Source organism: Malania oleifera, chromosome 6, assembly GCF_029873635.1.
Source record: "Malania oleifera isolate guangnan ecotype guangnan chromosome 6, ASM2987363v1, whole genome shotgun sequence".
Taxonomy (NCBI): domain Eukaryota; kingdom Viridiplantae; phylum Streptophyta; class Magnoliopsida; order Santalales; family Ximeniaceae; genus Malania; species Malania oleifera.
In genome coordinates, this window is record NC_080422.1 from 2,219,144 (window position 1) to 2,235,613 (window position 16,470).

General features: G+C 38.4%; 1 protein-coding gene across 1 annotated transcript; it reads left to right on the plus strand.

The window, feature by feature from the left end:
- Positions 1-11,545: 11,545 nt before the first annotated feature.
- LOC131157727 (uncharacterized) lies at positions 11,546-12,241 on the plus strand. The gene has a single exon (XM_058112072.1). It carries the CDS (start codon positions 11,546-11,548, stop codon positions 12,239-12,241), a length of 696 nt encoding a protein of 231 aa, XP_057968055.1.
- The last annotated feature ends 4,229 nt before the right edge of the window (positions 12,242-16,470 follow it).

The window sequence follows — 16,470 nt, forward strand, 5'->3', positions numbered from 1 at the left end:
TGCCAGGGGTACTTAGCATATGTGAAAGAAGCACCAGAGTAAGGATTGAAGTTGGAGGATATTTCAATGATACGGGAGTTCTCGGATGTTTTTCCTAAAGACTTACCAAGGTTACCTCTTGATCGTGAAGTGGATTTTTCCATTGAGTTGATTGATTCCAGGGGATTGATTGCCAATCCTAAGGCTAACATACGGATGGCTCCGACTGGAACTAAAGGAGGTTTAAAGGGAGCAAGCAATTCCGAAGAACTCTGTGAATAGGTGGCTTCATAAGACTGAGCTTGTCACCCTAGGGAGCACTGGTGTTGTTCGTAAAGAAGAAAGATGGGTCAATGAGGATGTGCATTGACTACAGAGAGATTAACAAGGTAACAGTAAAGATAAAGAATAATAATGGTTTACCATGTATGAAGATCTGTTTGACCAATTGAGAAGGGTATCAGGTTTTCTCAAAGATTCGATCTGCAATCCGAGGCATCACAAGTTGAAGGTGAGCTTGTTGAAGTCAGAGGATTGTATCGATAGGACAGCCTTTCGAACCCAGTATGGCCATTATGAATTTTTGGTTATGCCGTTTGGTTTGACGAATGCACCTGCAACATTTATGGATATGATGAATAGGGTGTTGCTTATGTACTTAGATCAGTTTGTGGTGGTATTCATTAATGACATACTGATTTATTCGAGGAGTCATGTAGAGCATGAAGCTTATTTTAGGCTAATACTTCAGGTACTCAGAGAGAAGAGATTGTTTACTAAATTCAAGAAATGTGAATTCTGGCTAGAACATGTTGCATTTCGAGGACATGTAGTGTCTAGGTAAGGAATATCAGTAGACTCGAGCAAAGTAGAGGCAGTAGTAAACTAGGTGAGACCAAAGAACGTACATGAGATCAGAAGTTTCTTGGGTTTGGCAAGGTACTATCACCGATTCATTGAGGGTTTTTCTTGACTGTTAGGTCCTTTGACACAGGTTACAAAAAAGAACAGTAGGTTTGACTAGACTAGCGAGTGTGAGCAGAGCTTCCAAAAGTTGAAGCAGCGTCTAGTCGCAACCCCAGTATTGACCATTCCATCAGGGGATGGTGGTTACGTGATCTATAATGACGCATCCTAGAATTCTTCCCCCTTTGCTCGGTGTGCCTGTTTGATTGACAAATAGCCGGGTAGTTATATGCGTTATGATCTCTTCAACTGAAGGAGCATGAGAAGAATTACCCTATACATGACTGAGAGCTGGCAGCAGTGGTATTTGCACTAAAGATCTGGTGGCACTACTTATACGGTGAAAAGTGTGAGATCTTTACTAATAATAAGAGTCTCAAATACTTCTTCACCCAAAAGAAGTTGAATATGAGGCAACGCAGGTGGCTTGAATTGATTAAAGACTATGACTGTACTATTAGTTAGCACCTTGGGAAAGCTAAGTAGCCGATGCTTTGAGTTAGAAGTTAGTGCCTGCATCAGTCTCAGTAATTGGGATTCAGAACGAGATCAGAATGGACCCAGAAAGGTTGGGTGTAGAGTTAGTGGAAGGAAATCACCAGACATTCATTGTTGACCTGGTAGCACAACCAACCTTATAAGAGAGGATTACATCAGCTCAAATAAAAGATGTAGAGCTGGCAAGGATTATGAGTGGGATACAGTATGGGTTAAACATAGATTTCCATGTGTTAGATGATGGGGTGTTGAGATTTCACACTAGGATCTACGTGCCTAATGATGATGAGATTAAACGAACCATCTTGGATGAGGCACAATTCTCTTTATATATGATCATCCAAGAAGTACAAAGATGTATAGGGATCTGCGAGGTTCTTTTTGGTGGTTTAACATAAAAAGAGAGATCGCCTACTTCGTAGAGCAGTGCTTGACGTGTTAGCAAGTGTAGGCCGAGCACCAGAGGCTAGCTGGACCATTATAGCCACTTGACATTCCAAAGTGGAAGTAGGAGCATATCTTGATGGACTTTGTGTCAGGATTGCCTTCAGTGGTGCATGGGCAAAGCGCAATCTGGGTTATAGTGGATCGACTGATGAAGACTACTCACTTCGTTCCAATTAGGGTCAATTATTCCATGGATAAGCTAGCAAGGCTTTATGTGCAAGAGATAGTACGGCTTCATGGCATCCTGGTTTCTATAGTTTTAGATCGAGATCCCTGGTTCACCTCTTATTTCTAGAAGAGTTTGCAGGACACCTTAGGATCTCAACTCACCTTTAGTACCGCATTTCACCCACAGACGGATGGACAGTCTGAGAGGACCATACAAATTTTGGAGGATATGTTGTGGGCATGTGTATTGGATTTTGGTGGTAGTTGGATTAGATATCTGCTATTAGTCGAATTTCGATAAACCATACGTATTTTTAAGGGGGGGGCTAGTTATTGAGATTGACAAAATAGAAGTGTGTATGGTCGCCGGTGTCGATCTCCGTTATACTGGGATGAGGTAGGTGAATGGCAAGTGTTGGGACCGGAATTAGTTCGGCAGACCTTTGCAAAGGTCAAACTTATCAGGGAGAGGATAAAAGTCGCACAGAGTCGGCAGAAGAGTTAAGCAGATACTCGCTGATGGATGCTAAAGTTTGAGATCGGGGATATGGTATTCTTGAGGATTGCTTCGATGAAGGGGGTGATGAGGTTTGGAAATAAAGGCAAGTTGATTCCTTATTGGGCCTTTTGAGATCCTGGAAAGGATTGGTCTAGTTGCTTATCGAGTGGTGTTACCACCAGCATTGTCTAGAATTCAAAATGTCTTCCACGTATCAGCGCTGAAGAAGTATGTGTCAGATTCTACGCACGTAATTAGCTTTGAACCTTTAGAGATTGGGGATCTTTTGACTTACGAGGAGGTACCAGTTCAGATTCTGGATCAAAAGGTACAGAAGCTGCATACAAAAGAAATACCGTTAGTAAAGGTACTGTTGCATAATCATGTGGTCGAGGAGGCTTCTTGGGAGCTAGAGACAGAAATACGCCAGAAGTACCCACAACTTTTTAGTGATGATCAATGTTAGATAGACAGGTATGGTTGAACAGGTATGTATTATTTTAATATGTAGGTCAGGTAAGGTAGGTATGTTTAGTTTGTTAGTTGTTATGAGTTTATGTATGGATGGTCTCTGGGAGAATTATGTATGGTATTGTGAATTCCTGAGATATTTATGTGTAACCATATTATTCCTCTGCCATAAGTTACGGTAGGTAATAAATTTGGGACGGGGCGGCTGTGTGGGTGGCCGCCGACTCTTTCTAGAGTTGGAGTAGTAACAGGTAAGATGATGTGATAGAAAATAGTTAGAAAATTTCAAGGACAAAACTTTTATAAGGAGAGGAGATTGTAGAGACCTAAACCTAGAAAAATAAGGAAAATTAAATAAGAAAGGAAAATTTCAAAACTAAAATAGCAAGTTTCGTCGATGAGGTTCAGGTTCTCGTTAACGAAGGCCTTTATGTGGTTTATCACTGAAATTCAGAGTCTCGTTGATGAAGAGATCCAAAATGGCTAAAAATATTAGGTTTAGGGTTTGTTGACGAAGCCTTTCTTTCATCAACAAATGGCCTTCTGTATCTCGTTGATGAAGGTGCCACTTCGTCGATGAATTTGACTGGGTCAAGAGTCTATGAATAGGATTTTTGTTTGCTTCTTCATTAAGAAAGCTAAATCTCTCTCTTTCTCTCTCTCTCTCTCTCTAGAACCATGAACCATACTCTATCTCTCTTCTATTTTTTTGCCGTTTGTCACCCGAATTGACGATCAGAAGTTGCCACGAGGATCAGGGAGTGAATATCTATAATCCTAGCGGAGTAGATTCTTGATCTTAGGAAAAAGTTAGGGTTCGATTTTTGAGTGTTTAGAATTTTTTTTCAGAAATAAGTAAGGGGATTAAGTTAAGTTAGCTTTTTATGAAATTAAACCTTTTGAAATGTTTATAAAGTAAGAATATTTATGTTTTCAGTTGAAATTTCTAAAACCGATCGTTCAAAGGATCCATTTTCAAACCTAGGATATACGTTACGGTATTTTCAGTATAAATGAATGATGGGAAGCTCGATTTTATGTTTTAAACTGTTTATGCTATGTTTTCTTGGTTGTCTATGGGCTATATTCAAAGTACAGGAAATTGGGTGGCAGGAAAATGATATGTATGTACTCTTTTGCAACCGAAATGATGAGTGTTTGTGAAATACTAGAACTGCTTATGAAAATAAAGGATTATGTTTAACAGCTGTGAGCCAAGTTTTATATAATGACCGAGGGTCGGAGGTTTTAAATGACAATTTTAATATGAAATGAATACGAAATATGTTCTTACTACTTAAATTGCACTGTACGCTTTAGGAACCCTGAGGACCATTATGTTATAAGCATGGTACCGTTGTTAGGAATTATATATGTGGCCATGTGCGCTCACACTGTACTGCGAGAGTGGTGTGGGTGGTTTCAGCCGATTAGCCTTGGTAGAGGGTGTACATGACCTGGAAGCCCGAACTTTCAGGACATGGTAGGACAATCGAAGCACGCAAGCAATTGTGGATGCCTGCATGGACAATGTTAGACGCAGATGTATGTTTGAATTTATCTGGGTTGATCATCCCAAGCTTAGTCTAGGCTTCGAGAAGCACAACCCTAACCACAAGGGTTTATACATGGTGGTTAGTCCCAAGAGGTGTCTTTTATGAATATCTATAAATTTATGTAAATGATGTTATGTGATTAATGAACTGTTTATGTCAAGAAAATGGAACGAGTATTTTCAACTGTATAAGTACGTATGATGTAAAGATAGTTATTTTCAGTTACATGAAGAATGGATGTTTTCTGTAAACACTAATGCATGCTGGCCACACACTGATATTAACTTGATCTCCCTTACTAAGAGTGTCTCACCCTAATATACAAATCATCTTTTTAGAAATTAATTGGTATCGTGCTTAGCAGCGTCAGGGGGGTGAATGTTAGAATAGTCTTTTTGGGAAGGTCTATATGATCTCAGGTGTATGTAAATTACGTTGCAAGTTAATGGATATGTATTATGGTTGTTTGGACCAAACTAGTTCTTCAGTTTTAGGTCTGATTGTAATATGGATGTTTGGGAAACCTTTATGTATGAAAGAACTTAGAACTCTAGTAATGTGATTATGGAGAATGTTTCATTACTTATGCTGCATGTTTATTATTATGAGATGGTATCAAGTACACAAACGTCACTAAAGTAGCACCCCAGGCCCACGTGGCGGGTCAGGGCATTACATTGTATCCCCCTCTTCTTCCTTGTTCTCTGTCTTGTGGGATATAGTTTTGTTGATTGCGTCCTTCTCTAGTGGAACCTTTTTCGCCTCTGCCGCCTTCTATGGATTCAAAATTTCCCGAACTTCTTCCATGAGATCCTCAACTTTGTTTTCTTCCTCGTTGTGATGTCCCCCCTTTGTCGTATTTATCTGTAGTGAGGGACAACTTTGTTTGGAGGGCTTGCTCCAGTGCTTTATCTTCACTCCTTCTATTGAATTTTTGCTTATGTGCTTAGAGTGAGCCCACAAGTTCTTCTATGGACATGGTTTCTAGATCTTTTGTTTCTTCCATGGTCATAACTATATAATCATATTTTGGATCCAAAGATCGCAAAATTTTCTTGCAAATTCTCTCGTCGTTGAGAGTCTCTCCATTTCTTCTCAATTGATTTGATACTACCATAACTCGTGTATAATAGTCAACAATAGATTCAGTAGATTTCATTCTTAAGGATTCGAAATCACCTCGCAATGTTTTAAGACAAATCTTCTTCACTTTGTCTACACCTTTGTGTGGCCTTGGTAGATTATGGAATTTGAACATGGTTTCATCAAGGCCTTGGTAGATTATGGATTTCGCCTTGCAATCCTTCTTTCGGTCAGCTTACAAGGTCATTCTTTGAGCATCGGACATAGATGCTTTGTCTTCTTTTGATGGGGCTTCTCTGTACCCATCTTCAACAATGTCCATGACATCCTGAGCACCTGTAAGGGCTCTCATTTGAATAGACTAGTTGTCATGGTTCTCCCGTGTCAACTTTGGAATGACCGCTTGGGTAGCACCATTCGCTATTGAATTTAATATATAAAAATTAGAGTGATGTGGATTGATTTTGGCAAATCTGATACCACCAATGTGTTCAAAAGGTTGAAAAATCTTACGAACCGATTTTGGGTTGCAAAGAACCGGCCAAAATGACACTGAACCAGCTAAAAGAAGTTTTGGACTAATTTTTTTAAAATGATTTGACTTAATGAAGTTTAACGGTGTTAGTGATTACTGTTAGGGCCATGTCGCGGCTTTTGGGCGTGCCGCGTGTCAGCGACAGGACGTGGGTCGGTTAGTCGAGTCGGGTCGTACTTGCGGGTCTAGATCTGGGCTACTGGGCCGGGTCGCGGATCGGGTGTCCAAGTTAGATCACACCAGCTGAGCAAAGAAGATGCGTGCGGGCGCGTGAGGGCATGGCATCGGTGGTCAATATCCTCGCCGGCGCGTGTGGAGGACGTTATTTCTCTTGTTGTGTGAGCGCGTGTAGTGGCTCCCAGACTCCATTTGAGATGCGGTTTTCACCGTTAGACTCAATTCGACATGAATTCAAAAGGTATACTCAATTTTGGATTTCAAGTAACTTTGAATCTGATAAAAAATTTTGAATTTCCTTTGTTCCCCTTTGTTTGGCGAATTTCTGCGAACCTAGGCGCTTTGATAGCACTAATGGGTGGAGGGAACTCACTCAATCACTGATTGTGATTGAAACTCAGTAAGGAATTACACTCAATTGATTTCAATCTGAAAATGCAGATAACTTTCAATAATGAAAAATTATAGACAACTCAAAATACAATTTCTCTTACTCACTGGTTATTCATCCTCTCTACACGACATGTTACATTACACACACACACACACACACACACACACACACATCTATTTATAGCAAAGGATGAATGGTAGGTGAATATTAATTTCAATGAAATTGGCTGGTAGGTGGAGTAAGTTGCCTGCAGTTCAGAAAATTCAACAATATTGGGTTAGGTTGGTGGAGCAGTTGCCGACCAAGTTTTGTTGCCAACGTCCCACTGTTAAATTTAATCTTCAACATTATTGTGTTTTATGAAAAAAAATAAAAAAGTTGAGTCTGTAGATCATCTACTTCTCAAACGAATTTAGCAACTCTGATTGGGGTTCAATGATACATCTCAGCAAATCCTAAATCTCAATTGGACCACTCCATATTCCTTTAAAGATCATTTGAATCTTCGTCTCAGCTTCCTAGGTTAACCCTATAAGTCTTAACTTTGTAACTCTTGGCTCTCAAACTTTCGGCTTGAAGCCATGCTTCTTTGATATTAATATATATATATATATATATATGTATATATAAATTGTTTTCATATATTGAGTAGTCCTTCGAATGAAAAATTATTGTATTATACAGTCTAATCAAGTTAGATCTTAAATGATCAATTGGATCATGAGTGATTTTAAAATAATAATCATTTATTACTCGTAATCAAAAGCATGAATTTATTACTCGTAATCAAGTTCCGTGTTCAATACAATAGAAAATAATCTATAATTTACAGCACCCATCCAATTATCGCTTAAAGCATGAAATTCCAAAAAGTGATACAGTCATTTGCACTTACTTTGTGGGTCTTAATTAATTAATTTAATTTGTCAAAAAATGCTGCCCTTGTTCTTACTTTATGGTAATTGGTAATTAATTAATTAATTAATTAGTTAACATTAATAGTTGCTAATGACCATGAAAAAAATATTAAATACTACAAATCAATCATGCTTACGTGTCCATTAATCATTCAACTGAAGCCAACGGTGGGACGCAAGACTCCAAGGGCAAGCAATGACAAGGGCGTGTATATATTCTTTGAATCGTCGCTAATGTTTCATTAGCTGATGCATTTAATTTGGCGTCTTCTAGCATTCCATCCATTGGTTTACTTTTGGGTCCGGTGCTTTGCCTGCAGTTTATATATATTAAAAAATAATAATAACAAGTGATGTCGTTTCACATGGTTTGTCAACAATTTTTTTAATGAAAAAAATTAATTAGTTAATTGAAAATTAGACTACATGCCCCTTATAATTATTTCTCTATTATTTAAACTTTAAAATATCATATTGAGTTCAAAGTCATAAGATATAAAAAAAATAATATATTGACTTGGGTAACTCCAAGATCATGGATTCGATTCCCTCTTGAGGCATTACGCCGGTGAATTAGCAGAGGTGCGTCAATGGGCAGACAGCTTTCACCCTAACAGATTTTGTGCCACATCATAGTGTCCAAACTGACCCGATGGTGACTGGAGTCTCCGGATTATCAAAAAAAAAAAAAAAGATGAGAATATACATATATATATGAATGTAATAATTTTTTTAAAAAAATTACTTATACAAAAGTTTATATCATATATTACGTCAAACATAGAGTGAGATAAAAACAGATATTTTTTGTCATAGTTAAATTTTGGAATAACATTCCATATTTATTCTATTTTATGAATTAATAGAAAATCTTGCATTGTCATTTTTTTTGTAACAACAATACAAAAATATTAGCATTGTAGAGACCCGAAAAAATTTATAGAAATTAAATAATAAAGAAAGGAGGAAGAAAAGGAAATTTTAAAAGGGGACGTACAGGGTCTCGTCGACGAATGCAATGTTCTCGTTGACGAGCATTCTTATTGGACTCATCTACGTGGACATGCGTCTTGTCTACGAGAACTTACCGAGAGGTCTATATCTAGGGTCTGAAACTCGTCGACAATGATTAAGTGCTTGTCGACGAATCTCCTTTATGGACTCGTTGATGAAGTATCGTGGCTCGTCGACGAGGCCACATGGACAACACTCTATATATAGCCCCAAAACGGATTTTCAGCGAGGAATTTCATTTTTTTTTTATCAGTCTCTCTCTCTCTCTCTCTCTCTCTCTCTCTCTCTCTCTCTCTCTCTCTCTCTCTCTCTCTCTCTCTTTTCTCTCTCTCTCTCCCTCTCTCTCTACACGGTTTCTCTCACTTCTCTCTAGGTTTCCAGCTCTGTCTCTCCCGGTTCGACGATTAGGAGCTACCACGGTGATCTTGAGGAGATTCTCTACAACATAGTTAAAGCAAAATGTTGATTTGATAAGTTTGGAAACCATCCCAAAATCATAGTAAGTAGATTATTTGGGTATTGTTAGTATTATGAAATTTATTTGAGCCTAGATTTTATATTATATGAGAATATACTGAAGTTTTGTGAAGTAAAATCAAGGTCTTATATTTTTAGGAATAGGGTGGGTTGAGGACCCCAGTGGGTGATATTTCAGGAACTCAGGTAAAATGATAAATGATTTATAGTATAGAAATTTTGCGTATGTGGATTTGAGGAGAATATGTATGTGATAATTATCTAAGTGAATTCAGTTGTTTGATTGTAAAATTATACGGGTGTTATCTCAGGATGTTGAAATTATGAACGCTGCATACATGAGATTGTAAATAACATTTAGTGCTCAGATAGTCAGGTAAGGGAAATATGTTATGCCAGTTAAATTAGTAATAGTAAAAGTAGGTTTATGTGTTTCAGGAAAGTATAGATTTTAGTACAGAGGCTCTTTATTTAGTTATGTGGCATGAGTTAATATCATATCATTATAGTATCTCTATAGCTTTCTGATATCATGATTTACAGTATATCAGAAAATATTATTATATTGAATTTATATGAATTTCAGAATATCATGATGTACGATATATATATATATATATATATATATATATATATATGTTCGTAAAAATATCTACAAACAGATAGATATTCTCAGATTTTGCAGAATCACATTTTATGGAATATATTCAGAAAAATAATTAATACATCATTTTCGGTATACCATGATTTTCAGATTTCAGAACCATAACACTTCAGATATTTAGTGTTCAGATATACAGTTATTCAGATTACACAGCATATTCAAATCAGTTATTTCATGTTATGGTCATTTCAGTTATATCAGAATCATGGTAAAACAGTAATATAAAAATATCAGTTACATATATATAGTATCAGACCTTGATGAACCAGATCAGTTTCAGAACCTGGTACCATAGTTATTTTCAGTTCAGAGTGCAACCACATAACTCAGATAGTATGTGGATTTTCAGTAGTCGATTGTGCCTATGTTGTGGACAGGCTCCCCGTCAGTTAGGGTTGAGGAGGCTGATCTGACTTTCGGAGTTCAGTTGACTTATCCAGGTCGGTCAGCCAGTGATAAGTCCTGCCTACGGGCCGCATAACCCTGTCATGAGGGTTTAAATCATGACTTTCAGTTATCCATTTAGGGAAATTTTCTTAGTTATTATATAAACATATATATATATATATATATATATATATATATATATATATAGATTTACAAAAACCGTGGACATACCTATGAATATGAGAAGTATTGTGAATAGAATGTTTAGAAAAACAGTTTATATTAAGTAACATAGGTATGAGCTATATTGTGTATTAATTATACGTGTTTTCTTAGACTCGGTTATTTGTAATACTTCTAAATCACATTTTACAATTATGTAAACTCATCTGCCACACACTAGCAATAGTATATTTCGTCTTACTAAGCGTTGTCTCATCCTAGTATTTTATTATTTTTCAGGTGAATCAGATAGACAAGTAGATCATACTCACAGGTAGAGGGGACTACAATACTGCCCTGTTTGGAGGGTAAGTAATTTGGGAAGTCACTTTTTGAGTAGTCCCTAGATCCAAGTGAGGGAAATTTTGGAATGGTTAAGTATGTATATTTTAGAGAGATACTGACTCTCTGGTATTGCATATATTTTATGTGGATATGTGCTTTCTACTTTCCGCTGCATAGGTAGTTTATGGTTATACAGGTTCCACGGTCCTTACCTAGTCAGTGATGATGTTATGGTTTATATTAGAAGTGGTGAAATTTTACAGTTTATATATGTGGAAAAAAAAAAGAGCATGAAAATTAGGTCGTTACAATTTGGTATCAGAGCCTAGGTTGCTAGGTTCTGTAGACTTTAGAGTGCAACGGAAGTAATACCAGAGTATAGGAAAGGATTTGAGGTTTTTTTTTTTGTGGTCTAGGTATAGGATTTTCGTGATGGTTTTTATGTCTTTTCTAGGGTGACGATTTCAGGAAAGTCATAGTAAACTATTGTCGGGTTGTGTGTCCAGGTTGCAGGATTGAATTTTGAATTAAGATCAAGGAAGATAGTTAACCGTGAATATAAGAATTCAATTAGATGAAATAAATTAGATTTGCTTGAGAGATAGGGTCCTTAAATTTTGTTCTTTGTCTTTTCATGATGAACCTAAGGAGCAATGGTACGAATGTTGGGGGTGATGGAGTAGGACCTTCCAGTATGGGAGGTAGAGATACTAATGCAATATTATGCAGCGTCACTTAGCAGGTGATGGCTGAGATGGCCAGGATTTCAGAGGAGCGTGGCTGAATGATTCGAGCAGTTTACGCAGATGAGACCTCCGTCATTTTCTGGAGGAGCAGACTTTTTAGCAGCTGAGAACTGGGTCCAAGACATTGAGGATATGTTACCAGTGCTTAAATGTACAAATGAACAAAAGGTAGTATTTGTGATGTTCAAATTGAGAGGAGAGGCCAGATGCTGGTGGAGATCAGCGAGGTTGATTAAGGAGCAGATATTGGATCTTGTGCCAGTGATGTGGAGTCGATTCAAGGAATTATTCTTTGAGCGATATTTTCCTACTATCATTTGGAGTGCAAAGGCAGCAGAATTCATGCACTTATCTCAGGGGCAGATAACAGTATCACAGTACGTAGCTCGATTTATTGAGTTGTCTCAATTTGTCCCACATATGGCACTAGGTGAGGAGAAAAAGGTGAGGAAGTTTGAAGAAGGTATGAGGAAGAACCTATTTGAGCAAGTTATTGGTTTTTGGGCTCAGACATTTGCGGATGTTGTGGATAGAGCTACGGTTATTGAGAGTGGCATGCAAAAAGGCACTACAGCTCAGAGTCAAAGAAATAGGCCTATGCCTCAGGGTTTTCAGGCGGGTTTCAGCAGGGGCCCATGGAGAGGAGATTGTTACAGTGGAGGTCAGAGACAGATGATGGGACCTTGTGGGAATTTGGGCGTGCTGACTTACCCTATGTGTCAAACGTGTGGGAGGAAGCATCTGAGAGAGTGCTAGGAAGGGAGAGACTTCTACTATCATTATGGGAGACCCAACCATATGGCACGAGCATGACCAGGATCGCAGATCCAGGTCTTAGCTCCCAGATCCTACCAAGGAGGTTATTAGGTATGCCGTGGAGGCCAGCAGAGGAATGTAGCCCCAGCAAGGGTTTATGCTTTGACATCAAGAGACGCTAAGACCGCAGGTGACATCGTGACAGGTACCTTTACTATTTTATCATATCAAGTTATTGTCTTATTTGATTCAGGTGCCACCCATTCTTTTGTGTCTTTGGCCTATGTTAAATTGTTTGGAAACGAGACCCAGTTATTAGATGTGGAATTTTCAGTAGCTACACCATTAGGGTTAGTGATGAAGTGTCGTAAAGTGCTCAGGGGTTATCCAGTAGAAATTCAGGGGAGGGTGTTACCAGCTGACCTGATTGTGCTAGATATGCATGAATTTGATGTAATACTGGGTATGAACTGGTTGGCAACTAACTATGTTAGTATCAATTGTCATATGAAAGAAGTGATATTTAGACTACTAGACACGCAAGAATTTAAATTTTTGAGATCGCAGGTATGTTCCCTGCCTCAGTTAGAGTCAGCCATGTAGATGAGAAGACTGTTCCTGGATGGATGTTAGGAGTTTATGGCCTTTGTAAAGAAGATGTCAAAAAATGAATCGATGCTTGACAGTGCACCAATGGTGGAGGAATTTTCAGATATTTTTCCAGAAGAGCTACTTGGGTTGCCTCCCAATTGTGAGGTAAATTTTGCTATAGATTTACTTCCAGGAATGACGCCGATTTCCAAGGCTCCATACCGAATGAATCCTACAGAATTGAGAGAATTAAAGGACCAGTTATAGGATTTATTGAGTAAACGGTTTATCATACCTAGCGTACCACCCTGGGGAGCACCAGTATTATTCGTAAAGAAAAAAGACAGGTCTCTGAGGATGTGCATAGATTACAGGGAGATAAAGAAGGTAACCATTAAAAATAGATATCATCTACCCCGTATAGATGACTTATTTGATCAACTTCAGGGTACACGGGTCTATTCTAAGATTGACCTCAGGTTGGGCTATCACCAAGTGAAGGTTAAAGTAGATTACATCTCTAAGACAGCTTTTAGGACCAGGTATGGGCATTATGAATTTTTAGTTATGCCACTTGATTTGACGAATGCTCCAACGGTATTCATGGACTTGATGAATAGAATTTTTCATTAGTATTTAGACCAGTTCGTTGTGATTTTCATTGATGATATACTGGTTTAATTGAGGAGTTTGGAGGAGCATAAGGCATATTTACGGCTGGTACTTTAGATGCTCAGGGAAAAGAAATTGTATGCCAAGTTTAGCAAATGTCAATTATAGCTAAAAAAAATTTATGTTTCTGGGGCATGTTATATCAGGGGATGGAATTTCAGTGGATCCCAGTAAGAAAAAGATAGTGGTAAATTGGTAAAGGCCAATCAATGTTCTAGAGATTAGGAGTTTCTTGGGATTGGCTGGATATTACTGTCGATTTGTAGAGGGATTCTCAGGACTATAAGGGCCTTTGATGTGACTGAGCAAGAAGATTTCCAGATTTGCATGGGATGATGCATGCGAGCAGAGCTGCCAGGAATTAAAATAGCGGCTTGTCACTACACCAGTACTGACAATTCCATCTGGAGGTGATGGCTATGTAGTTTACAGTGACACGTCTTTGAAATTTCTTGGCTGTGTATTGATACAGCATACTAGGGTCATAGCTTATGCCTCCCGACAGTTGAAAGAGTATGAAAAGAATAACCCTACCCACGATCTAGAATTGGTTGCAGTGGTACACGCGATAAAAGATTTGGAGGCATTACTTGTATGGTGAGAGATGCGATACATTCTCTGATCACAAAAGTTTGAAGTACTTTTTCACTCAAAAGGAGTTGATTATGAGATAGAGGAGGTGGTTGGAACTTATTAAATATTATGACTGCACTATCAGTTACCACCCAGGGAAAGCAAACGTGGTAGTAGATGCTCTAAGCAGGAAATCAGTGGGACCTGCACTGGCAGCTATGGAGGTTCGGCATCCGATCCTGACAGATCTGGAGAGACTCGATGTAGAGTTGGTAGGGAGTGATCGTAAGAAATTTATTGCCAACTTAGTGGTGCAGCCTACATTACAAGAAATAATTAAAGCTACTCAAAAAGAGGACCCAGAATTAGTAGAGGTAATAGCCAGAATACAGGGTGGTCAAAGAGAGGAGTTCAGTATTTCAGATGACGGAGCTCTGAGGTTTCATACCAAATTATATGTGCCTGCAGATGATGATATTAGGAGAACGATTTTAGAGGAGGCTCGCAGATATCTATACACAGTTCATCCCAATAGTACTAAAATTATAAGGATCTGCGAGAGTATTTCTGGTGGAGTGGCATGAAGAGGGAGATTGTCGAATTTGTGCAGCAGTGCTTGACATGCTAGCAGGTTAAGATTAAGCACCAGAGGCCAGTAGGGTAGTTGCAACCACTTTACATCCCTGTGTGGAAGTGGGACCACATATCCATGGATTTCGTCACTAGGCTACCGCCAGCACCGCATGGATAGAATGTCGTCTGGGTAGTTATTGATTGGCTAACGAAAACAACCCACTTTCTACCTTTTAAAGTTAGCTACCCTATGAACTAATTGACAGAGATCTACATTCAAGAGATTGTTCGACCCCATGGAGTGCCAGTATCTATAGTCTCGAATCGTGACCCATGCTTTACATCACGATTTTGGAAGAGCTTATAAGAGACTTTGGGGTCTTAGTTAGCATTCAATACTGCTTTTCATCGTCAGATAGATGGTCAGACAGAGAGGACAATCCAAGTACTTGAGGATATGCTGCGAGCGTGTGTATTGGATTTTGGGGGTAGTTGGACCCAGTATTTGCTGCTGGTTGAATTTGCTTATAATAACAGTTATCAGGCTAGCATTGGCATAACACCTTACAAGGCGCTTTATGGTAGGAGGTGTCGTTCTCCTCTTTACTGGAATGAGTTAGGTGAAAAGCAAGTTTTGAGACCAGAAATAGTGCAATAGGCGTACAATAAATTTTGACTTATTCGAGAAAGAATCAGAGCAGCTCAGAGTCGGTAGTAAAGCTATGCAGATAATCGCCATTAGAAATTGGAATTTGAAGTAGGTGACCATGTGTTTTTGAAAATAGAGCCACTGAAGGGAGTCATGAGGTTTGGGAGGAAGGGTAAGTTGAGTCCTAGGTTTATTGGCTCGTTTGAGATACTTGAGAAGGTTGGGTCAGTTGCCTATCGACTAGCTTTGCCACTAGCTTTGTTCAGAATACATAATGTATTTCACATTTCTATGTTAAGCAAATACGTCTCAGATCTCTCTCATGTCATCAATTATGTAGAATTTGAACTCAGTGATGCTCTAGCTTATGAGGAAATTCTAGTATAGATCTTAGATAGGAAGGAACAGGAAATGCGTAGTAAGAAAATTCAGTTTGTAAAAGTGCTATGAAGAAATCATGCCATGGAAGAAGCTTTATGGGAGCTTGAGGAAGAAATTAGATAGAAATACCCACACCTATTTAGTGGGGCACAGTAGTGATCTGTATAGTTCAAATAATGACAGTTTTATTTTATTCAGTACACAGTGACAAATGTATAATTGTAATTTAGAATATAGGATAGGTAGTATTTTTGGTTTTGGTAGAATTTTTTTTATGAGTATGTTTGTAATCTCCTCGAACTGTTTATGTAACCACGTTATTCCTCCTCCATAAGTGAGGGTTAGTAATAAAATAAATAGCCATTTTTGTTAAGGATGATGTTCAATACTGATAGCAAATTTCGAGAACGAAATTTTATAAGGAGGGGAGAATGTAGAGACCCGAAAAAATTTATAGAAAGTAAATAATAAAGAAAGGAGGAAGAAAAGGAAATTTTAAAAGGGGACTTACAAAGTCTTGTCAACGAATGCAGGGTTTTCATTGACGAGCATCCTTCCTGGGCTTGTCGACATGGAGATGCATCTCGTCGACGAGAACTTACCAAGAGGTGTTTCCAGGGTCTGAAACTCATCGACGAGAATTAAGTGCTCGTTGACAAACCTCCTTCATGGACTTGTAGACGAGGTATCGTGGCTCGTCAACGAGGCCACATGGACAACACTCTATATATAGCCTCAAAACGGATTTTCAGCAAGGAATTTAATTTTTTTATTACTCTTTCTCTCTAAA

What these genes read in the sequence shown, in the direction of transcription:
- LOC131157727 (XM_058112072.1), top strand. Translation starts at nt 11,546, where the DNA reads ATGAGACCTCCGTCATTTTCTGGAGGAGCAGACTTTTTAGCAGCTGAG.